Source organism: Equus quagga, chromosome 4, assembly GCF_021613505.1.
Source record: "Equus quagga isolate Etosha38 chromosome 4, UCLA_HA_Equagga_1.0, whole genome shotgun sequence".
NCBI lineage: Eukaryota > Metazoa > Chordata > Mammalia > Perissodactyla > Equidae > Equus > Equus quagga.
The window spans coordinates 80,168,560-80,192,462 of record NC_060270.1 but is presented as its reverse complement, the minus strand read 5'-3'; the positions used below and the strand labels follow the sequence as shown (position 1 = coordinate 80,192,462).

Sequence of the window (23,903 nt, the reverse complement as noted above, 5' to 3'; positions counted from 1 at the left end):
ACTATTAAATTGATGGTTGACAGTTCCTAATGGATGACATCCAGTCTGTTGTGTCTCTTAAGGCATGTTTAATATCAAAGCTACACTAATTCATCTTATTTGTAGAGTGATGAATTATATGTAGGATCAGAAGGTGGTTGGAGAATGCAAGAGGTATAAGACACAATGCAGTGATAGTGTGTTTGGGAGGTGGTAGTAATAATAAAAATAGCTGACTTAGCTCTTGAAAAGATGTGTTTAATTTACTTCATTCATTTCTCCTACAATAAAATAGTTCCCAGGAGTTCCTCTGCTTTCCACCATGGATTTTTTTTCCCTACCATATCCTCTGTAAAAACCTAAGGCTTTTAATTGCCTGTTAGACATAACCCTCTTTCAGAATACCAACATAGTGGCATATTAGTTAACAAAATGTAAAACTGAAACCATAGTAGGGTCTCTTTATGGTAGCAGTCAAGCTACAATACATATACTATAAAGTGTTAAGCCATCAACAAACAACATCAGTTAAAATCATATTAATTAGATTTTTCTACAAACTGGAATTTTATCCTACTGGCAGGAGGTTATTCAGGTATTCCTGTCCATCTTGTATTGACTCTAATTATGCACACAGACACATGAAACCCTCATATGACCTTTTACTAGTTCTAACTAGCGAGTTCTAATCCGACTCTTTTTCACAAATTTGGCTCATTTTTTTGTTTTGTTTTAATGTTTTTTCTTCTGAATTCATTTATATCTAAAAATAAATAGGGATAGGTATATTGATATAGCTATGGATGTAGATGTAGATAAAAGACATTAGAGCTAAATTACATAAGGTTTAAAAAATCATGGAATGCTTTTACTAATATCTAAATAGGCTATTTTAACAGCATATAGCTGCTAGGTACAAGAAGGGGAAATAGATTGCAATGGCAGAAAGAATGGATTATAAGCATCCTCTGTATCTGGTTAATTCTGCCTTCTGGTTGGTTCAGTAGACCAATTTGTGATAGCAGAAGTTTAGCTTTGGCCCTAACTTAAGAAACAGGTCAGGTTTTCAGAAGTGCTATTTGTGAGTTGTTTAGTATGGGAAACTATGTTAAAAATGGTGGTGGTTTTCTAGTCTCGCTGATCAAGTGTTTTAGCAGACAATACTACTGAGTTAAAGTACTAGAGATAGACTTAGTTCCAAGTTTCAGGTCCTGGATAAAAGGAGTCATCTGGTACTTTTGAGGGAGGAAGAGGAGAAAATTTTGTTTTCTTTAATTGGAGCTTTAGCTAGCCTTGGGCAGAGTGTCTTTGACCACATTCCAGCTTCTTTCTGGAAGGATACTAGCTTAGAGCAGATGTGTGTAACTTGAAGAAGACTGTCTGATAATGGAAGGCCGCCTACTAGGGAGTCAAATGGGGTGAGGTAAGACAACCAAGAGGGCCCGGGACATAGTGGGAATGCCGCAGGGTGGAGCTCTAGTTGGGGCAGGTCAGGTTACTCAGTGAAGCAATACACTGATCAGTAAGGAAGAGAAACTGTCCTCGTGGAAACGTGTGAGATAAGCACCAGAAGCCTCACAAGGCCTGAATCATACTGGTAGGTGGCAGTCACATTGAAGAAAGATTCAGTGACACTAGATTGCCAGTATTAGAAAGCCCTTGGAATACTAAACTGAAGCCCCTTCACTGCAGGTCTCAGAGGAGCCTTATCTTATTCACCAACTACCTCTCTTACCTTAATAAATTCTGAGTTTTTCAATACACAAGAATTTAACTAAGTATTAGGTGATCACTCAGGTGCAGGAGACTTCTGAGAGTGCAGGAGATGTGTGTACTGTTGTGGGTTTTTTGAAGGTAGGTGGTAACAGACAGAATTCTAGGCAGTCTAGCAAAGTGAAGTGAAAATTTTTTTCTTTCTTTCTTCACCACTTTTCACCTATCATCCTCATTTTTGATCCTTTTCCAATCCTGAGCAAATGTTTATTGAAGTGGATTGTGGTGTTCCCTTTTATAAAATAAGCATTGTTGGATATCTGGAATCTTGTCCAAAAGCACCACCACTACTAAGGACCCAATTCCTCATCAGAATGAATAGAATTTTTCCTTTGAAAATTAAATCTTGTTGTTTTGTTTTGTTTAGATTCTGGCCGTTGATTTTGCAGGATTCTGGATAGGGACTTGAGCCATGAGAGCTTAATACAAAAGTTAACTGGGGCTTATGACATACTGGATAAACAGAGTCTGGGACAGATTTTCCTAATACATGTTTGCCCTTTCTATTACACCAGCTGCCCCGGGAACTCCACTCTCTCCTGGTTGTCGCTCTTGCATGTTTCTTCCTTCTTCTCTTTTCACCTCACTTCTGCAGCTGCAGTTACCACCTGAGAGTTTTAATTGACAGTTTTACATAGAAACCTCCCTTTGGCCAGTTGAGCCGCCATGATGCTGACATCACTCTCCAAGATCTGGAAGTTAAATCTTATCCTTTTCCACAAATATATTGACACATTCCATCAGTACAGGAATATACACAAAAGTAAAACTGGTGCATTTTGTATGGGAACCACCATTTTGGATTACACCATTTCTCCCTGGGTTATGTACTGGAGATCAAAAAACAATCAAATGGTGAGTTTAATATGCTACTTCATAAATCTTGTGTTTCAGAATTTGAGTGTCTTGTGTTCAAAATTCAAGCTTGTTAGAGAATTAAACTGCCCAAGAGATGCATTTACTTTACTCTTAGTATATATTAAGTTTCATATAGATATTCTTAACTGGGATTACACAATCCAGTAGGCTGTCTGTCATAAATCCAAAGATAGTGTGTACTCAGAAGCCATAGACAATGAGGATTTAATTCCAGCACCCCACTGCCCTCTTATTACCTTGATATCTTTTCAGTTGACCTTCTTCTATTATTTAATTCCATTACACACCAGTAATTGCATTTATTGAAGCCAGTGTTTCTCGTTATAGGAAATGCTGATCGTAGTAAATTTCAACCATAGGGAGGGAAATGTCCTTTAATAAATAATTGAAAGACTTTTTCCTACTTTTCACAACTCAGTGCTACTCCTACTGCCTTTTTGTCCAGAGTATTTTATAAATGGTAACTAAATTACGGCATCTAAAAAATCATCTCTTCAAGGAATCTCACAAGGTGTGCTACATAATAGCTTATTGCAACTAGGTTAAAAAGACCAGCTTTATCTCAAGAGGCTGACTGTGTTAAAGAAGAGTTTAATATATTCAGCTTTACTGTTGAGACGCCAAATGAGTTCTGACACCTCTGACGAGATGATTAAAGTTGGGATTTTTTCTTTTGACAGCATCAACAAAGAGAGCATCGTAGATGTAGAAGGTGTTGTGAGAAAAGTGAATCAGAAAATTGGAAGCTGTACACAGCAAGATGTGGAGTTACATGTTCAAAAGGTAACTTCTTTCAAAATACAACATTGTGTACGGAAGTAGATTTGAGTAGTTCTTGTAACTATTCATATCAAACCTATATGTTCTTAATAATTAGAGTTCATGTAAAATACTGAGATTTATAAATTGATTACTGAATCAATTCACTTTTGTTACATAACCAACCATCCCAATACTTAGTGACTTAAAAAACAAACATTTATTTGCCCACAATTCTGTGCATCAGGCAGTTAGAGTTGGCCCATCTGGGATGGCTTATCTGTTCCCTGTGACATCGGGCTCACTGATGTTTCTGGGACATCTCTCCCTCTGGCCTGTCCTCCTCCAGCAGCCTAGCCCAGGCTTGCTGTCATGGTGCCAGAAGGGTTAGGAAAGCAGCAAAAGAGGGAAGCCCTAAGTGCATGCACTTTTCAAGCTTCTGCTTGTGTCACCTTTGCTAAATATTCCTTTGGTCAAAGCAGGTCACATGGCAAAACTCAGATTTAAGGGATGGAGAAATAGATTCTACCCCTTGATAGGAAGAGGGCAACATCATTGAAAAAGAACCTATATACAGGAGCAGGAGGAATTATTGCAGCCGTTTTTTTAAACAATCTACCATAGTCACATAGGGAAAAATATAAAACACATCTAAAAAGTTTTGTTCACTATTATGAACCTGTTTTGCTGTGAACTCTCCTCTGATGATGTACTTCTAAGGATTGATGAATTATACTAATTCTTAATCATTACATTTCCTTATAATCATATTTCTGATACTTTACGGTATTGAGAAGTCAAAAGAAACAACACTGTATTGGTGTTACATTCCAGCAATAATTTATTTTTGTATAAGATTTTTTTCTTCTTAGACATAAAAACTAGAAGTGCTCATTATCATTTACCATTAAAATACTCTAAGTGAATCAACACATATTTAGTACTGTTGAAATAACTGCAGTTTTGAACCTGCAGTTCTCAGATCCAGACCTAGTCTGTATTCACAATACGCATCATTCAGTTTCTCTTAAAGAGTAGTCCTTTCCCACCCTTAGCCTCGTGCATGTGTGTGTACAATAGAGCAGACAGATGCAGAAAGATAGACTCATACATAGACACTAATTTGGGAGTAAAGTTGTATTTAACTGGATCTGATTGTCATGGAACTCTTCAACACTTAGAAAATCTTGTATTTTTTACTGACCGAACTTGCCAATTATTTTGTTCTCTTTTTGTATCTCTCATTTCAAACCAACTCCAACAGGAAGTCTGTAACCTAGTAAAAGCAAACCAACCTAAGGGTATGCTGACCAAGAAAAAACAACCCCCTATTTTCCAAGTAACATATCTTTTTCAATACTTTAATAAATAAAATTTTAGTGACTAGAGCAAGTGAGTGTACTTCTAAAATATTCTAATTATGTAGCATTCAGTACAACCTTAACAAATGTTAATAATAAATATAAAGCCTAAAGAGCTTACAGACGAATTTTGCCTTAATAAAATAATTGTAAAATATCTCAAAAAGCATAAAGTATACTAAATAGAATCTTAGAATAAGCAGTGATTCTCTCTTCTCGTTTCCTTATTACTTGCCCAGCAGTGACTGAGTATATACTTTGCGCCCAAGCACTATGTAAGGTTCTGGGGATGGAAGTGCTTACAACCTAGCGAAAGAGATGGTGAACTTCTACTAGTTATAAAAATAGAAGAGGCAGCTGTCCGGTTCTCCAACTCCGCATTGGAGGTCAAAGGGAAGTCTACAACAGATAGAGGATGGTGACAGAGAATTCTCTTTTACTATGAGGAGGACTGGAGTATCTTCCCAACACTTTGTCTCGGAAGGTCTGAGCTGAATGCTACATGTGATGTACCAATTGGAAGAATACCATTTCCTTTCCTGAATTAACTAAATAAGATCTATTTCCCTTTTGTGCAGGTTTTCCAGGTATAGTTGGGAATAACTAATAAGGTAACATGTTTTTTAAGGATAGTCAAAAAACCCTACTCATTCTTTATGACCTACCTGCCTTTTAGCACTAAAATGTGCAATTAGGGTGAGTGAATATTGAGGGATTTTAACACATAAAGGAACACCCTCTATGGCAGCTCCCAACCAGGAGAGCAGCAGGAAATGAGAGATAACATGTTTGATGAAAGAAGGCAGTGAAGGGCTATTGGATGAAGAACGAGCAAAGGAAGGAGAAGTACAGCAGAGTTCGGCTGACTTTGGTCCTAGTGGTAGAAATGGCTAAATGCTGTTAACAATAAATAACAACTCATTTGTGAGTGGCCCCTTCACGTGAGCAAGCAAAGTGTTTTCGCATTTGTTACTCCTTTTGATTCTTACCACAGACTTTACAGCGTAGAATATTGAAGCTCTGAGGTTAAGCGATTTGCCTAACAACAGCTTTTATGTAACAAAGTAAGGCCTTAAGCCCAGACCCCTCAACTCCAGTTATTACTTATTTATCACATTGGTATGCACCTTAGAGTTTACAAAATATTTGTATATATGCTATCTCATTTGACTGTTCCAACAGCCCACGTAGATAGGCAAGAAATATTATTATCCCCATTTTATAGGTAAAAAAAATGTGCCATCTTGTTTAATTTTAGCAAGTAGTTTCAGTTAAAGATGTATGCAAACATTGCTTCATGTTTAAGTCAACTGCAGATTGTTTTTTTAAGCAAAAGATAACAGATTTTGTGTGCTTCATGATATTTTTGGTAATCTCTCACTTTCAGATTTATGTGATCAGTTTAGCTGAACCCCGCTTGCCCCTGCAGCTGGATGATGCTGTTCGGCCTGAGGTGGAAGGAGAAGAGGTAGAAATTACACTTTTGAAATACTGTGCTTCCTCTCTATGCTTAGTTTGCAAAACTTTGACGCCCTACTTTTGTATGAAGGACATGATTTGTGAATTGATGTGAGCTTTATTTTTATTTAAATTTACTCTTATATCAACAATTCTCAAACTTTTTGGTCTCAGGATCCCTTTATACTCTTAAGAATAATTGACCCTACAGGCTTTTGTTTTCGTAGTAGGTCTATCAATCAATATTTACAGTATTAGAAGTAAAACAGAATATTTTAATATTTATTAATTTATTTAAAATAATATAAATATATTATGTGCTTTATATTCTTATATCAATAATAAAAATAATAAATAACATTTTATGAAAAATATTTTCAAAAACAAAAAATAATTTAGTGTCAGGAGTAACACTATTACATCTACAAATCTTTGTAATGTCCAGCTTAGTAGACCACATTTAGATTCTCATATCTGCCTCTGCATTCATTCTGTGTGATAGCACACATCAGGAAGCCTTTGGAAAACTCCTCAGTACAGTCAGGAGAAAATGAAAGTGAAAAGATTTTATTATAAAAAATAGGTTTCACTTCATGGACTCCTTGAAAGGGTCTCGGGGACCTTCAGTGGTGCCCAGAATGTACTTTGAGAACCACTACTCCATGTCAGCTTTTATCTGTTCCTTCAATCTTTAGCAGGTAAAATCAGGAATCTGTGAACGTACAGGTGGTTAATTCTTCTGATGTCCCAATAATGAGGCAAACTTTTTGGGGGTGGGAGATGGAAAGAAAGCATTAACTTCTGTTCATTCTCATTTCTCTTTTTTCTGCCTCTCTCTTTAACAGTAACTTCTCTCTGCCTGCTGCTTGTCTCTTGGATCCCTGATTTTGGGGCATAATATTAACACACATAAACACACCATTCTCACTTAAAAGTAAACATGGCTTCTAAAAGTGTTTTTTATGTTCTTAAAAAAATTGGTAATCTTTGTTTTCATCTTTTTTTTAGGAAGGAAGAGCTACTGTGAACCAGGATACAAGATTAGACAACAGAGTCATTGATCTTAGGGTATGCCTCATTTATTTAAGTGATGCGATTGTGCCAAAATCAAGGCAGGCAGAGATACAATACCGGTCTCAGGCTTACAAAACTAACTGGCATCTGTCTCTATGTAACTATGCTGATACAAGAAACAGTTTCTCTTTCTGACTGACCCCTCCCCTAAAAAGAATTGCAGGCAACAAGGACAGTGTAATAATAGTTCACAAGATACTGACTTGGTTGGTTTTAAAATGACAAAGGATCATAAAGCCAATAAATGGGCTTGCTTCCAGGTGACACTCGTTTTAGACAAGTTAGTCAGCAAGTGGAAGCATATCCATTAATATCACTACAAAATTGTGAAAGAAATTATGTGCACATGTTAGAATGACTAGGTGGAGATAGTAATTAATGCCTCAATCCTTTGAATTTGATCTGAGCGCAGAATTAACAAAGAAGGAGTTGGCCTTGGTGGTTTACATAGTAATCTCATAGGTCTTCTGTTTCCCTTTCTGGTTTGGTTGCAAGTGAAAGAGTTCAGTGGTTTCATCATTGTAGTAAAACCAGTGTCATCTTTCTTTCTTAATGTTCTTACCACATCTTCCTCCGTTTCCCCTGATTATTTGCTTTATGTCTGCTTTTACCTTTTCCATTTTAATTTGCAGCATATAGAAAAGGCTAACAGTCATCAAAAGTCCTCTTAATACTGCCTAGAAACCTCAGGTTTTTCATAATTTTGTCCTCAGTTGTTAGACATCATACTGTATTTGCCCATGCTGTTTGTTCACACAGGTTGTTGGTTGTGCCTCTAGAATTTGGCCCAAAGAGTATTTTTCTTTGGCCCACATCATTTTTTCTTTTAATTTAAATTCATTGCCACTATTGAAAAATTGGGGTTTTCACATTAAATCTAGAGATGGCTTTTCTTAAAAAGTTGAAGGTGAATCCGGCAATACTGGACCCACATGGCAACAACAGTCAGCACTCTAGATGGGGCATTGTGTCCTCTACTATGCCCTGTACCACCCAGGAAGTATCATTTATTTATTTCATTTATGTTATTTCTCTGGCCCTTGTAAGCATTCACATTTTTTTTTAAAGATTTTATTTTTCCTTTTTCTCCCCAAAGCCCCCCAGTACATAGTTGTATATTTTTAGTTGTGGGTCCTTCTAGTTTTGGCACGTGGGACACCACCTCAGCATGGGTTGATGAGCGGTGCCATGTCTGCACCTAGGATCCGAACCAGCGAAACCCTGGGCCGCCGAAGTGGAGTGTAGGAACTTAACCACTCAGCCACGGGGCTGGCCCTGCGTTCACATTTTTAACCCCTACTTTGACTTTACATTTTGGGAAGCATTGTGTACATTAGTAACGTGAAATCTTTTTAGCACCTTAGCTTATGTCTGAACTACTATCTAATTTAAAGCCAGTTCTTTCATAGACTCTCAGCTTAATAAAGGCAGGAGTTGGAGAGGTTGGAGATAAATGGCAAAATTGCCCTTCTCCGTCTATAATGTGGAAAATTCTAAGATATATCCTTACACTAATTGTCATGTAGCCTAACTTTTCTCTTATATAATGAATTATGTTCTCTATGAACTTTCCAGGCAGGTGGACTGATTAGAAAATACTCCACTTCAGTTAATGTATCAAATTGACTTAATTAGATTTTATTATTGTCTTATAGACATCAACTAGTCAGGCGGTCTTCCGTCTCCAGTCTGGCATCTGCCATCTTTTCCGAGAAACTTTAATTAACAAGGGTTTTGTGGAGATCCAAACTCCTAAAATTATCTCAGGTATGCTTTAAGATATTTCTCTTAATATTTAAAAATAGATTTGCTTTTCCTCAAGTTGCCTAATATTAGTTTTTTAAACTTTAGAATCCCAAGTGTCACTTAAGAGTAATTGGCATGAGACTATTTATTTCGAAAACTCTGCTATATTGCAGCAGTCACATATCGCTAACATCAGTAATACTAAATCCCCTTATTTCAGGAATCCTTATGCAACAATGATTATAAAATGAGTCTAACACGAAGCAAGATTGTTGTTAGTTAAGTTGTACCAGACACTACTTTCATTATGTAGGTTTCTTTCTAAATTGGTATTGCAATTTTGCTTTGTATAAACTGCATTGTAAAATTACTAAATACTATAGATGGAAAAATCTCATTACTTATTATTATATGAGAACCTTATCTTAATCGTTTTACCCTTTTTAGAGTTGCTTAAATAACACTAAACAACATGTTATGAATGGCATTTAGTTATAAATAAGAAATTGAATATTGCATTCTTGATAATTAGACACATTACTAAGTACATATTTTTTCGTTTTTAAAAAAAATTTTACAATCGCAAGTTAGCTTTAATAGATTTGAAATTGATGCAGAAGGGTAGCATATGTATCCAAAGAAGTAAAATGAAGGTATAGACAAAGAAGCAAATCTGCCCTAAATATAAATTATTTAGAATCAGGTATAAGACTATCAGGTACAGACTGTGGTTTCTCTGCAATTCTTGATTTTTCTGTTTTTCTTTTTTAAGTGAAGTACTTGAATCAAAAGTATAAATGTTTTTACTAGAAGTTTGCATTGATAAGCTTATAATTGATAATAACATAAATGTTTACATTTCAGCCGCCAGTGAAGGAGGAGCCAATGTATTTACTGTGTCATATTTTAAAAATAATGCATACCTGGCTCAGTCCCCACAGCTGTACAAACAAATGTGTATTTGTGCTGATTTTGAGAAGGTTTTCTGCATTGGACCAGGTAAGGTTTTAGCAATTATGGTTTTCTCAAGATTCATTAATTGTACCATAGTTGTGGATTTAGAAACACATTTTACATACAGACATTTTGAAAGCTTAAATCCGTTTATATGCGGACTACATAAACACCAGACCTTGAGGTAAAAATGACAGTGTGCTTGGGTAGACATTTCCAAAAAAAGAAAATTGTCTGCTCAATAGTTCTTTAAACAGTTGAGCATCATTCATGTGAATAGAATCATAAGCATTGTATATTCCTACAGAAGAAGGCTGAAGAAAATTTTTATGTTGGGAGCATCTCATTTTAAAAATGTGTGCTTTGAAAATATACACCCTCTGAAATATATTTAAGTATGTTATTTATTATTCTTAAGTGTGATTAGAACAGAATTAGCTATCATTTGGACTGTCATTTTAAGAGAACATGTCATGTTCTCTGTAAACACTAAACACTAAAGAACAAGTGGTTACAATCTTCCAAATAATATATTTTGTTCTCCTATTTTAAGTTTACCAAGGTACCTCTGTATACTGTGCTACCAATTTTATTCCAAACCTGTTGTTTTATTATTTCTATTTGTGCTGTCCTTAGTATTGATAATACGCTAAAGTCTGTTAGAAATTACTAACAAATGTCTGATATTTAATAGATTGTGTTAGCGTGGTTTTTAAGATGTATTTGCTAAGTTAATCACAAACTCATCATGTGGCAAAATTTTTCATGAGGCTAATTATAAGCAAAAACCAGCTTATAGTTCATTATGTAAAACTTACCAAGTTATTTTATATAAGTTTTTTGATAGCTTAATAAAATTAAATACCCGCTAATAGAGAAACTGGCAAGATCCTTAAGTGTCTTGATTTTCAACCAATTATTTGTTGAACACCTGCTGCATATATAGCCTTGCACTAGGTACCATGTACATAGAAGAATCAACCAGCACTTCTCAAATGTTAACGTGCACACAAATCACCTGGGGTCTTGTTAAAGTGCAGATTCTGACCAGTACATATAAGGTGAGGCTTGAGATTCTGCAGTTCTCACAAGCTCCCAGGTACTGCTGATGCTGCTAATTTGCAGACCATGCTTTGAGTAACAAGGGAATAAACATTGTCCCTGATCCCAGAAGAGAATAAGACATGCATACCTATAGCAGTCACAGGGACTAATCGACTGATTTTCACAATAAATAACCAGATTGTGCTGTACAATCAGCAGGTTGGTGTTAATTATGTAGTATAGATAGTGTAAAAACAAGAGTTTGCTGGAGTCACCATATAAGAAAACTCAAACTGAAAGGGGCTTTAAGGACAGAGTGGGAGATATAGACAATGGAGGTGGCATTCTAGTCAGAGGAAGCAGGATAAGTAAATGGCATGGAGAAAATAAAAATAAGACTAGTTAGTGTTAAGAAGAAATGGGAAATGTAGGGTAGGATTAAATTATGGAAGCAATAAAGGTTTTAGACTTTTGTCATTTTATGTCTTATTACAGTAGTCATTTGGGAACCATTGTAAGTTAGTGAGCAAGGATGTGTTATAAGAATATTACTCTTGCAGTGGTGTGAAAGATGGAGCAGAGCTAGTGTCAGGAAGACTGGAAAGGAGGAAAGTGCAGTGAGAATAATAAGAGCTGGACTGAGGTGATGGCTGGTTTATGTATAATGTTACTTCATTTGTACAGATTTCATTTAGCTTGAGTCAAGTTTTAATAAAATTGAGAGGAACTCACTATATTGAATCTATTTTTAATTATTGAGAAGGCACTTCGGGATCTTGAATTCCCTTGGGGTTCTTGTGAGCCTCGTGTATTAATTTACATTTGTTACAGCTTTTACTACATGACTATAGGAGTTTGCTGTCCAAGAGAATGTTGAAACAGATGGCTTATCAAAGGTCTTTCCAACCCATTAATGGTAATGAAAATAGTACCATTTGAGTACTAGTAAATGGAATTTTGTATTTAAATCCCAATTTCTCCAAAATTTAAAACACCATTTACTATGTATTTCTTTTATTAATGTTACAGTATTCAGAGCTGAAGACTCTAATACCCACAGACATCTAACTGAATTTGTTGGTTTGGACATTGAAATGGCTTTCAGTTACCATTACCATGAAGTTGTGGAAGAAATTGCTGACACTTTAGTACAAATATTCAAAGGACTTCAAGAAAGGTAAAAAAAAATATTTTATATACCTAGTTTCAAATCAGTTTGGGCACTTCAAAATAAAGCAATTCTTGAAATGTAAAACTAGTTTTTATTGAATATATGTATGTCTATTGAATACATGTGTGTGTATATATATGTATGTGTGTGTGTGTATATATATATATATATATAAAGACTTGCCAGTTAAATTATCAGTCACTTAGTGAAAAAATCCACACGTAAAATAGTACTTCTGGATTCAAGTCAATTGGGGTTTCAGCTAGGGAAGTTTACCAGATTGTGAACAACCTAACCATATTTGTTTTTCCTTTATACTGACAACCTGAACATCTCAAGAAATAGTGCCTATGTTATTTTTATAACAATTAATTATTTAGGAGGTAGTATGGGGTAGTGGTTAAGAGCTTGGATTCAGCTAGATCCAGGTAGCCTGAGTTCAAATCCCACCTCTGCTACATATCTGTGTGGGCCTTCTGCGAGTTATTTAACTCTGTGCCTCAAATTTCTTCAGCTATAGTAAGTGAAGACAATATACCTCAGAAGTTAAAAGTCCCTTCAGTCTACTAGTTTCTAATCTTACTGAATTTCTCTGTGTAAACTAAGCCTGTGTCAGGAATGGTTAATTCTTACATCAGTTTTTATTTACACTGAGTGCCCAGTAAAGGCTCGAAACTAGTACACTGAAGTGACTTTTGACTTATATGGGCTTGGTAAATTGACATCATTTACAGAAAATTATTAGACATGTTTTGGATGGTCAGAAAATTGAATTATGTAAAATGTTCACTTTAGGTACACCCTCTAAACTGGCAAACAGCTTCTCCCTTAAGGGTCATTGAAGTTTACTTGTGACGATGTTTAATATAGAGAAAATAGGGAAAGAAAATGGAAAGCAAGTTTAGTAGAATCAAGAGAGGCTTTTTTTCCCTTTCTCCATTCTTATGACAGTACTTCAAGTAGTAAGTAGGCTATAATAGACTTAACTATTAATTGACGTATTTGGATATGCTTCATTGATACATAAAGAGTTCAGAAATATTAATCTTATTTACTTCATTGCAAGTTTAATGAGTAATTTCAAGAACACAGAAATTAATCATTGATCTTATAAAGATAAGATATTTTCCAGGCATTCTCTGCATTGCATTGTACCTTTAATACCAGTTAATTTGATAACTTGTTAATTGACAGCCTTTTTTTTTAAACTTTTGTCCTCTGAAACATTTCAATACAGTTTTAATTTTAAACAACTTTCATTCAGATAGTATATGTAACAGTTAATGTTTCCTTATAAAACAGAATATCCTTTGAAACTACAATGAAGGAACAGAACTTTTCTCATTTCCTTTTCACATTTATAATTAAAGAAAATTTCTGAAACCCATTTATTTTAGATACTGATATCTTGTCTTTTTAATACTGGAATGTGAAATTTTCACTTTGGTCTTGGTAACAACAGACCAATCATGAATCGGGCCCTTGGGATTAATCAGATCTCTCCTTAGCAAATTAGAGACCCAGACACTATTATCACTGGACCTTTTAAAGCCTTCTTTCTATACTCTATGAGTCACTTCAGTTGTAAATTGGGTTCCCTGGCTTATGTCATATCCCTCTCACGTTATCATTAGTACTTATCTCTCATAGAAGAAAAATACACAAACATATTTTAAAATATTGATAGTCATATTTTGGTATTACCATTGATAGACATGAATGGAGGTTAATATCCAAAGCAAAGAAAAGCAATTTAAAAATCAATTATTTGGGGGCCAGCCCTGAAGCCGAGTGGTTAAGTTCATGCGCTACGCTTCGGTGGCCCTGGGTTTCGCCCCTTTGGATCCTGGGCACAGACATGGCACCGCTCATCAAGCCTTGCTGGGGCAGCGTCCCACATAGCAGAGCTAGAAGGACCTACAACTGGAATATATACAACTGTGTACTGGGGGGTGCTTTGGAGAGAAGAAAGAAGAAGAAAAAAAAAAGATTGGCAACAGATGTTAGCTCAGGTGCCAATCTTTAAAAGGAAAAAAAATCAATTATTGAGGTCTTCTTAACCCTTCTTATGTGAATATTTGAATAAATCAATGGCTTAGCTTTATTGCTCCCATGAAAGTCTTTAAGACTAAACAGGAAGTGATATTGTTTTAATTTCTACTGTTTTCATAGAATATAAACATACTTTTTTCAATGCTATTAATAATGGAAAGTTTCAAAACACATACAAAAGTAGGGAGATTAGCCTAATGAACTCTTATGTACTCATCACCCAGTTTCAGTCAGACAAAACCCATGGCCAGTTTTGTTTTACCCATTTCTCCCACCCCCTTATTATTTTGAAGCAAATTCCAGCTATGATTTCATCCATAAATACTTTAGCAAAAATATTCTTTTTTAATCTTCATAAAATATCATCCTCCATAGCAACAGTTCAGTGCAGTAAACATTTATCTTGTGCCTACTGTTGAGAGGTTAGACACTATACTGTAGTGATTATTAAAATGGGAAAGAAATTGGTACTCTCCTAAACAACCTTACAGTATAATGAGAATGGGGAAAGATAAGTATTCATTCATTTGGTCTTCATTGATGATAGATAAGTGTTGTTAAAGGGTTAAAAAGTCAATTTTTTTTTTTTTTTTTTTTTTTGCTGAGGAAGATTCACCCTGAGCTAACATCTTTTGCCAACCTTGCTTTCTTTTTTTTTTCCCCTCCCTAAAGCCCCAGTACAAAGTTGTATATTCTAGTTGTAAGTCCTTCTAGTTCTTCTATGTGAGCCACCACCACAGCTTGGCTATTGACAGATGAGTGGTGTGGTTCCACACCCAGGAACAGAACCTGGGCTGCCAAAGCAGAGCGCACCAAACTTTAACCAGTAGGCCATCAGGGCTGGCTCCAAATTTTTTCTAATGCCTCATAAAATGGGTCTTTTATGTTTCTAACAATGTTAGCTCCTATGAGTTACAAAGTTTTTAATCCTTTAATACCACAGTGGTGACTAACAACAGGAGACTGAGAAGTGGTGTTTAATATTTTAAGTATTTAAATTCTTTAACTAAATTTCTTGATAATACTTTGTCCTGGTTCCTGGTACATACACTAATTCAAAGAATGATTTTCTGTGCCATAGATAGGTACTTTTTCTTTGCTGTTGGTAATACTACTGAAGAGCCAAAACGGCCCTGAGGCAATTTCTGCACTGAGGCTGATTTTACACAAAAGAGCTTTATTCTAAAAGCATTTCCTTTTGAGTTATCTCTGAATTTCAAATTGTATTCAGTGGAACACCTAGAACTGATAGTATATACAGTTGACTCTTGGGTCCGTTTCAGCCAGCCACGTGGGAACAGGCTCCCGAGACAGCTGGGAGGGTCTGTGGGGCTGCGTTGTTCAGCTGGAGAGGGCACTTAGCTAACCGTTGAGCTTTCACGCCTGAACCTCTTCATCATTACACATATAGTGACTCCTGTGAAATGTTAAAGATGTTTTCTTTGTTAAAAAAAAAAAGTGTATCAAGTGTGTGGGAGAATAAAGCTGTATGCTCCTTATTTCACCAGTTTTAATAGAATTTTTTTTTTAAATTGGTTTTTATACATTGCTACAGTGACCTCTTGTGGGGAAAACATTTATCTCACACATTTTTATTAACTGAATCATTGTACAAATAGGTTTCAAACTGAAATTCAGACGGTGAATAAACAATTCCCATGTGAGCCCTTCAAATTTTTGGAGCCAACTTTAAGACTAGAGTACTGCGAAGCACTGGCTATGCTGAGGGAAGCTGGGATCGAAATGGGAGATGAAGAAGATCTGAGGTTTGTCTTTGTGATTTTTAAAACTTGAGTGATTATGTTTCAGGTATGAAAGATTGAATATGTTAATGAATGGTGATTTTTTTTACCCAGTTGATAGACTTCGGTTTATTAACTTTGCATATAGTATGCTGCTGTTTTGTTTAATGTGTGATCTGAAATAAAATGTTGGGTTTAATGCAGTTCGCCTAAGCTTCAATAGTTTTATTTATAAACACCATTTTTTGTTTTCCCCCCCTCATATTTGTAATACTTTAAAGAACATAGGGACTTTTGTCTGTGATTTTATCATCTCATGTGTAACCTCTATTTCTAAATCAGTGTGTTAGACAGGATAGATAGCAGTCTAAATCCATCCCCACATAGAATTAGGGCATACAATGGTTAAGATCGCCAAAAGTTCTGTAAATCACTGTTCTTTATTTGATATCCAGTATTATCTAAATTCAGATCATACAACTTATAATTTTGAAACAAATTACTATGTAGTTTAATAAAGATTGGAAATTACTATCTACTTACATGTTATTGAAAGGTTCTTAAATTAAGATATTTAAGTTATCACAGTAATTCACATGAATGTAGGAGGGAACGGATGATTATTGTCATTTCCTAGGTTTTATTTTTTTAAACATATTTTACTCAAAACGCTTTATTTTTGTGTAACAAAAATATATAGATACATGTATATGGTTTTAAACATCCCCTGCATTGCTAGATGACATTTTAAGGCAAATTGTAAATTCTTTGGACAATATTTTCTTAAGTATTTTGGAAATTGTTCTTAAATAGGATAGTAGCTAAAGTAGCAACCTCTTAGGTATAGAAATTTAATTGGTTTATATAAACACTTGTATTTAAAGACTTGGAAATACTGATTTTTGTTTTTATAAACCTTTGATAAAAATTAAAAAAGAGAGACCATTTTGAAGCAGAACCATTTAATGGCAAGAATAGCCTATGTTGGTATGGTGAACTTTTATTGTATGTAATTTAGGAAATTATTTCATCCGTATCATTTCTGAATCATTGAATTGCTAAATTGTGTTTTTGGTTTTATTTATATATTGTTGAGCAGCATCTACTAAATGCTAAGTCGCTGTACCAGGTGCATTCATAAGTGGTTCCCAGTAGTGTTTACCTTTTAAAAAAGCAGCAGGATAGATAACTGTATTTTGGCCAAATTTTTTATCCTTTGAGAACTTCAAATAGAAAAGGTGCCTTATTAACTTATAACTCTTTTAAGTTACTATTTGATCTTCAAACACCTGATTTCATGTTTCTTTTTCAGTACACCAAATGAAAAACTGTTGGGTCGTTTGGTAAAGGAAAAGGTAGGATTCTTCTACATGCTGCATTTCTTTTTCTAAATCTGAAACATATCCTGGTACTAAAGAACAGTTGCAGAGGGCACTAATCTTCCTAGAATGGTATGATTCCAGAATAAATAAAAACCAAGGGGGGCAGTTTTTTTAATTTTTGGAAAAATAAAAAATCTCCAGACAGGCTTTGCCCAGATGGCTTGATTAGCTCAATATTTGATTTTTGTATGGTTATATCACTAAAAGTGGTATGTATGTCAGATTGTCAGATTAGTTGGAAAAGACCTCATGATGTTTTGAAATTATTTAGAAATGGTCTTCCCTGAGTGCCCCTGCTGATTCATGGGACTGGAAGGTAATGAGTTTCCTTTCCACCTCTTAGGTAAAAGCTACTTTCCTATCTCATTTTCTAAAACTCCAGATAAGATAAAAGCTAAACTTAGTGTTGTCTTTAAAGAAATTAAGAGAATTCTGTTATGAAATGAAAACAGACCCTGAGCTCCTCCTGCTGGTTGCACTCAAAAGTGTTAAACTGACTGGGGAACTATTTCTGAAACTGCACTGAGTTTATACCTTTAAAATGCTGTTTCAGCAGAGCCAATTCCAGTTTGTCAGCTCTGTTGACATTCCCTCTGCACTCTAGTTTTAGCAAAAATGTTTAACGTCAAAACAGTTGAAATGTGATTGGTTTCTTTTTAATTAAATCCATAGTAAATACTCTTTCTAACAAAAATTTGTAATTGCATGTTAATGTTATTTCTTTCGAGTGTAGTTTTCATTTGAAGAAAACTACCAAATTTCTTTTAGATATTTAAATGGAGTTTTAAATTATTGGGAAAAGAATCAAGATTTTTTTGAAGATCAATATTGTAGAAGATGTCAGTTTTTTCCAAAATAATTTATAGATTTAATAATTTATAGATTTTGTAAAACCCAAAGAGGTTTGGGATAATTTAACAAAAACAATTATAAAATGGATCTGAAAGCCTAAATGAGCTAAAATAGCAAAAGGAAAAAAAAATGAAAATCAAATAAGTTTACCGCAGTCTTATTTTTGATGAGGGAGAAATTGGAAAGAAAGCACATGTTCATAAAATGAATGAATATTTGAACTATGATTGCATAGTCAGCAGGTTCCAAAAATTAAGTATTGGAAGAATTTATAACATCATGGCAAAATACTACAGGATACAGATGTTACTTGAAAGAAGAATACTTACTGTATATTCAGTGTAATTACAGTAATTTTGAAGAACAAAACATAAAAAATAAGACAGTTAATTAAAAAGAAGGCTAACATTTTGGTACTTTTATTAAATTTCTTAAAACTCTATTTTAATGATATTTATTCTTTTTATAGTATGATACAGATTTTTATATTCTTGATAAATATCCATTGGCTGTAAGACCTTTCTATACCATGCCTGACCCAAGGAATCCTGTAAGTAATTTGATTTTAAATAACCTGTTTTGGGGAAGAAGGAAAACTTTATTGTCACTGTGTCAAATTGTACAATGGGAATAATGGTTTCATTAGTAATTTCCAGTTTTGATGGACACATTGTTATATTTATTACTAACTGGTTTCTGCCAATTCAGGTCAAAATGATACTGTGAAATTTGAATATTCTAGCAAATTAGTCCCAATATTAAAAATCATTATCAGTTGCCATTTTTTAAAGATTTATAAGGAAGAAATACCATATAAATATAATAAATAGTACTACTAGCTTTGCAGACTTCAGCAAATCATCTTCTCATTGACCTGGAACTAATAATTCACATTCTGTCTTGAGTTAATGGAAATAATGTCTTGTGGGCTGTTACCGGTTTCCGTTGCATGGTTCCCAGACTCCAGTGTGCATGACAATCACTTGGAGAACTCCTTAGAACAGATCCCTGGGCCCCATCACCACACATTCTGATTAGTTGGTATGGGGTGGGGCTTCATAATTTGCATTTCTCACGAGTTACCCAGTATACTGAGGCTACTGGTCCAGGAATCACACTGTGAGAACCATTTAATTTAGGGAAAGTAAGTTAAAACCTAATAGGGAATAGGTTAAGCTATGATAAGTTGATGTGCAATTAACTTTCCTTAAAATAAAAAAGGAATTTTAAAAATTAAAAAGACTAACACCTGTTGATAATCTGAAGTTCCAAAAGTGACCCCCAAATCATATCACACTTAAAAACATTTCATATGATAAAGGAAATAACAGTCCATACTACATCTTAAAAGTTGGATATGGTGCTCTGCTTTGTTATTGAAAGGGATGGGAGAAAATCTGATAGAGGCAAATAAAAAGTTATTATTCAACCCTCACTAGTTTAATTCTGCTTTAGAGAAACAAATTAAGTTCACTGGAGCAGGTTGCAACATTAATTATAGGAAAAAATGGACTTGGTCTTCATGCAACAGAGATTTTTTTTCCCCACAAAAGTGTAGTGGAAATAGTATGATAGCCACTTGAAGAGTGGTATTTTCTTGTTTGTTTTTCTTGCAGAAACAGTCTAACTCTTATGATATGTTTATGAGAGGAGAAGAAATACTGTCAGGAGCTCAAAGAATACATGATCCTCAGCTGCTAACAGAGAGAGCCTTACATCATGGAATTGGTAAACAACTTAAATATGTTTAGGAGGGTAATGAATATTCTGAAAACAGTACATTTTAAATAGTTTAAAGACGTCTCAGAAACACAGTCATTTGTTTTAATATTCATTGAACAATAATTGCTTTCCTACTTTTTTTAAGCTAAATAAGGTAATAAATTGTTTGTTTTTTTGTAGATCTGGAGAAAATTAAGGCATACATTGATTCCTTCCGCTTTGGAGCCCCTCCTCATGCTGGTGGAGGCATTGGTAATATTCCTTTAATATTATGACAATAATATTTCCAACCCAGATTTCGTTTGGCAAAGTGTTCATTCAATTTTAAGTAAATTTCCTCAGCATTAGACTCCAAAAAGTAAATTGTGTTCATTGTTATTGCTTACAAATAAGTCCGTAAGTGCTAAGTGTAATACAAATTTGAATTATAAGAATTTTTTTTTTTTTTTTTTTTTAAAGATTTTTATTTTTTTTTCCTTTTTCTCCCCAAAGCCCCCCGGTACATAGTTGTATATTCTTCGTTGTGGGTTCTTCTGGTTGTGGTATGTGGGACGCTGCCTCAGCGTGGTTTGATGAGCAGTGCCATGTCCATGCCCAGGATTCGAACCAACGAAACACTGGGCCGCCTGCAGCGGAGCGCGCGAACTTAACCACTCGGCCACGGGGCCAGCCCCGAATTATAAGAATTTTTTAAAGTGAGATTTGATTTCCAAGGAAGAAAATGAAGAGCTAACTTGTGTGTTCTGAAATATTTTAGTAAAGTTCTAGCTATTCTTTTTCTCCTAAGAGTTTAGAAGCAAAATGTCTCATATATTAAGTATCCTGTTTTCTCTTGCATCCACAAGTTCATTCAGATTAGCCCAAATTAATGCTTTCCCTTGAGTCAGCACAGACTGCTGCTCAATGTTTTTGTTGAAATGTAACATTTCATTGACTTTTAGGGTGATTTCTCAAGTATATGTAAGATACTGCTTTGTGATTTAAAATGAGTAAATGTTTAACTGACTCAGCTTTTGGATGTCCATATCAAAGACTCTTAAAAAAAATTCTGAGGGGCTGGCTCCGTGGCCGAGGGAGTTCACGCACTCCGCTGCGGCGGCCCAGGGTTCGGATCCTGGGCGCGGACATGGCACCGCTCGTCAGGCCACGTTGAGGCGGCGTCCCACATCCCACAACTAGAAGGACCTGCAACTAAGATATACAGCTATGTGGCTGGGTGAGGGGAGGGTGGTTGGGGAGATAAAGCAGGAAAAAAAAAAAAAGATTGGCAACAGTTGTTAGCCCATGTGCCAATCTTAAAAAAAAAAAAAAAGAATTCTGAATGTAAAGGTTTGTTGAAGCTTTTGTTTGGAGCTTTTTTTGTGAATAGGTAGTATACTTAGAAAATTTTCAAAATGAAAGGGTAGGGGCTGGCCCCATGGCCAAGTGGTTAAGTTCACACGCTCTGCTGCAGGCGGCCCAGTGTTTCGTTGGTTTGAATCCTGGGCATGGACATGGCACTGCTCATCAGACCATGCTGAGGCAGCGTCCCACATGTCACAACTAGAAGGACCCACAACGAAGAATATACAACTATGTACTGGGGGGCTTTGGGGAGAAAAAAGGAAAAAAATTTAAAAATCTTTAAAAAAAAAAAAAATGAAAGGGTATAGAGGAGTGTACATTCACTTCCTTACAGGAAAGTATTGTTTCTAGTTTTCTGTTTACCTTTGCAGGTAATCTTTGCATATGCAAAAATACATGCATTTTAAAATACATTTTTACACAATTGTAGCATACTATATCAACCGTGTAATACCTCACATTTTTCACTTATATTTTGTAACTCATTCTTTATCAATACTTAAAGAACTTTTTCATTCTTTTTTTATCACTACATAAAATCCATTGAAAGGGTACACTGTAATCTTGTTAACTAGCTTCCTGTAAATAGACATGTAGGTTGTTACCAGCTTTTTGTTATTACAAACAATGCTACATTGACTATATAGTTTGTTTTAATGGGAAATTTACAGCTATTTTCTCTTATTCAGTAATGTGTATTTTGTATAATATTTTACAAATTTTTGTGACTGATAATGTAAATTTTAATCTTGTGAAGAAGGACACTTGAATGGTTATCAAAATACCACCTGTTTTTTGACAATTAACGTTTGAGAGGAAGATGGGATGTGGTATGGTTTTTTTTTTTGATTAGTGTTAGATTACTATAATACAAGGTTCAAATTTACATCTGCAGATGCTTTTTAGTAAGGAATAGCAATAAAAATGTTAATTCTCTCATTTATATTTTTGTTTTAGAAGTTAAATATATTCCTCTTAGTCCTCTACAACATTAGTGAAATAAATTGCACACAAAAAATTTCCTTTGCTAGTTCTGCTCTGTTTGTTAGTCTTAATTCTTGTCAGTACTATAATATTTAAGTCCCATGTCAAAATCAGTCTCTTCTTCACTCAAAACATTTAGTACATGTACTCTAGAGTCTTTTATACTAGGAACTACCTTGTTGCATGTCTATTGAATTACAGTAAATTTCTGGTACTTCCATTGATAAATTTCCATGAACAAGTTTATGGCTCTCATCTTATACTGATAGCCTGGGCCGCATAATTAAAATCTGGTCTCATTTGAAAACATATAGGCTTATAAAATGTTTTGTTTGTTTATATCATAAATTTCAGATGTTCATATAGATTTTTGTAGATCATATTTCACAGAATCCATACAACTTAAAGATATCTCATTTAGTCCCTCCCACATCAGCATCGTCTCTATTCTGAATTAGACCCAAATCATTCAATTTTAAATAAACTCAAAATAAGAGAAGTCATTTTCCTTCCTAACAAGGAAGAGTATTTTTCTGATCAGTGATATTATGTTGGTAGTTTTCCATAAGTAAGACTCTGAGAGGTTTTCAGAAAAAGAATTAATTTTTTTTTTTCGTTTTCCCCAGGGTTGGAACGAGTGACTATGCTGTTTTTGGGATTGCACAATGTCCGACAGACCTCAATGTTCCCCCGTGATCCCAAACGACTCACTCCTTAAAGAAAGCCGTACTTTTTATTCTTTCCAGTAACCTGCTATTGATCAGGCTGTACCTTAGGTACTTAAAATATGCAATAGAATAAATGTCTTATCTGAAGTGCCACAATTACTTTTGGATTAATTTAGTATAGGTTACTTTAAAAAAGATTTTTATAACTTTGGACATGCTTCATTAGAAAATGGTTGAACATTTTAATGAAAAATTCATATGGTTACATTAAAAATTCATTTTGCATTACTACAATAAATGTTAACAACTTTAAACAGTTAAGATTGTGTAAATTTTTTTCTTTTCTATATTACAGTGGCTACAATATTAATGTCTTAAATTTTGAATATTTGAGCTTATTTTTTTAAATTCTTACATTGAGATAAGAACAATGTAGGGAAGTATCTGAGATTTTAATGAATGTATAATTGGCATATCATGGAAAATTAGGCAGAAAGTATCAATTCTTAAAAGTTGTGCTGCCCAGAAATCATGTAAAGCAGGTGAGAATACTGGTTAGAAAGTATTCAATATAATATTGTATTAAATTGTTAAATTATAAAGCTGGATTTCAATAAAATTTTAAAACTAATTATAGTTGTCTTTGTGTTACTTCATGGCAGTCTGATTTTTTAACTAATTCTTGGCAGTTAGAATTTAGGAAAAGAAAAAATATACAACTGGTTTATGTAAATGCATAAAAACGAAACATTATTCATAACATGTATTCATATCAAGTGTAAGGATATGAGCTCTTAAAGCTGAAAGGTTGGGTTACTTAACAGTTTATTTCACATAGATTAAAAAATATTTCAGAATTTTGTTTCATTTTTAACTGGTACTGGTATTTAGTGAATGTCGCTAAAATATACTCCCATTTTCTCTACCAAAAACAAATTTCTATGTAAGAATTACAATTT

At 34.5% G+C, this 23,903-nt stretch overlaps 1 protein-coding gene across 1 annotated transcript in view; it reads left to right on the top strand.

Moving 5' to 3' along the window:
- Positions 1-23,575, top strand: part of DARS1 (aspartyl-tRNA synthetase 1) — a 58,796-nt gene extending 35,221 nt beyond the window's left edge. Inside the window, exons 5-16 of the mRNA XM_046659153.1 lie at positions 3,312-3,414; positions 6,139-6,219; positions 7,218-7,277; positions 8,939-9,050; positions 9,894-10,028; positions 12,057-12,204; positions 15,870-16,016; positions 17,305-17,347; positions 18,696-18,776; positions 19,843-19,954; positions 20,129-20,200; positions 22,903-23,575. Of these exons, the coding sequence (XP_046515109.1) occupies positions 3,312-3,414; positions 6,139-6,219; positions 7,218-7,277; positions 8,939-9,050; positions 9,894-10,028; positions 12,057-12,204; positions 15,870-16,016; positions 17,305-17,347; positions 18,696-18,776; positions 19,843-19,954; positions 20,129-20,200; positions 22,903-22,994 (1,186 nt within the window). The 3' untranslated portion in view covers positions 22,995-23,575. The remainder of the gene's footprint in view (positions 1-3,311; positions 3,415-6,138; positions 6,220-7,217; positions 7,278-8,938; positions 9,051-9,893; positions 10,029-12,056; positions 12,205-15,869; positions 16,017-17,304; positions 17,348-18,695; positions 18,777-19,842; positions 19,955-20,128; positions 20,201-22,902) is intronic.
- The last annotated feature ends 328 nt before the right edge of the window (positions 23,576-23,903 follow it).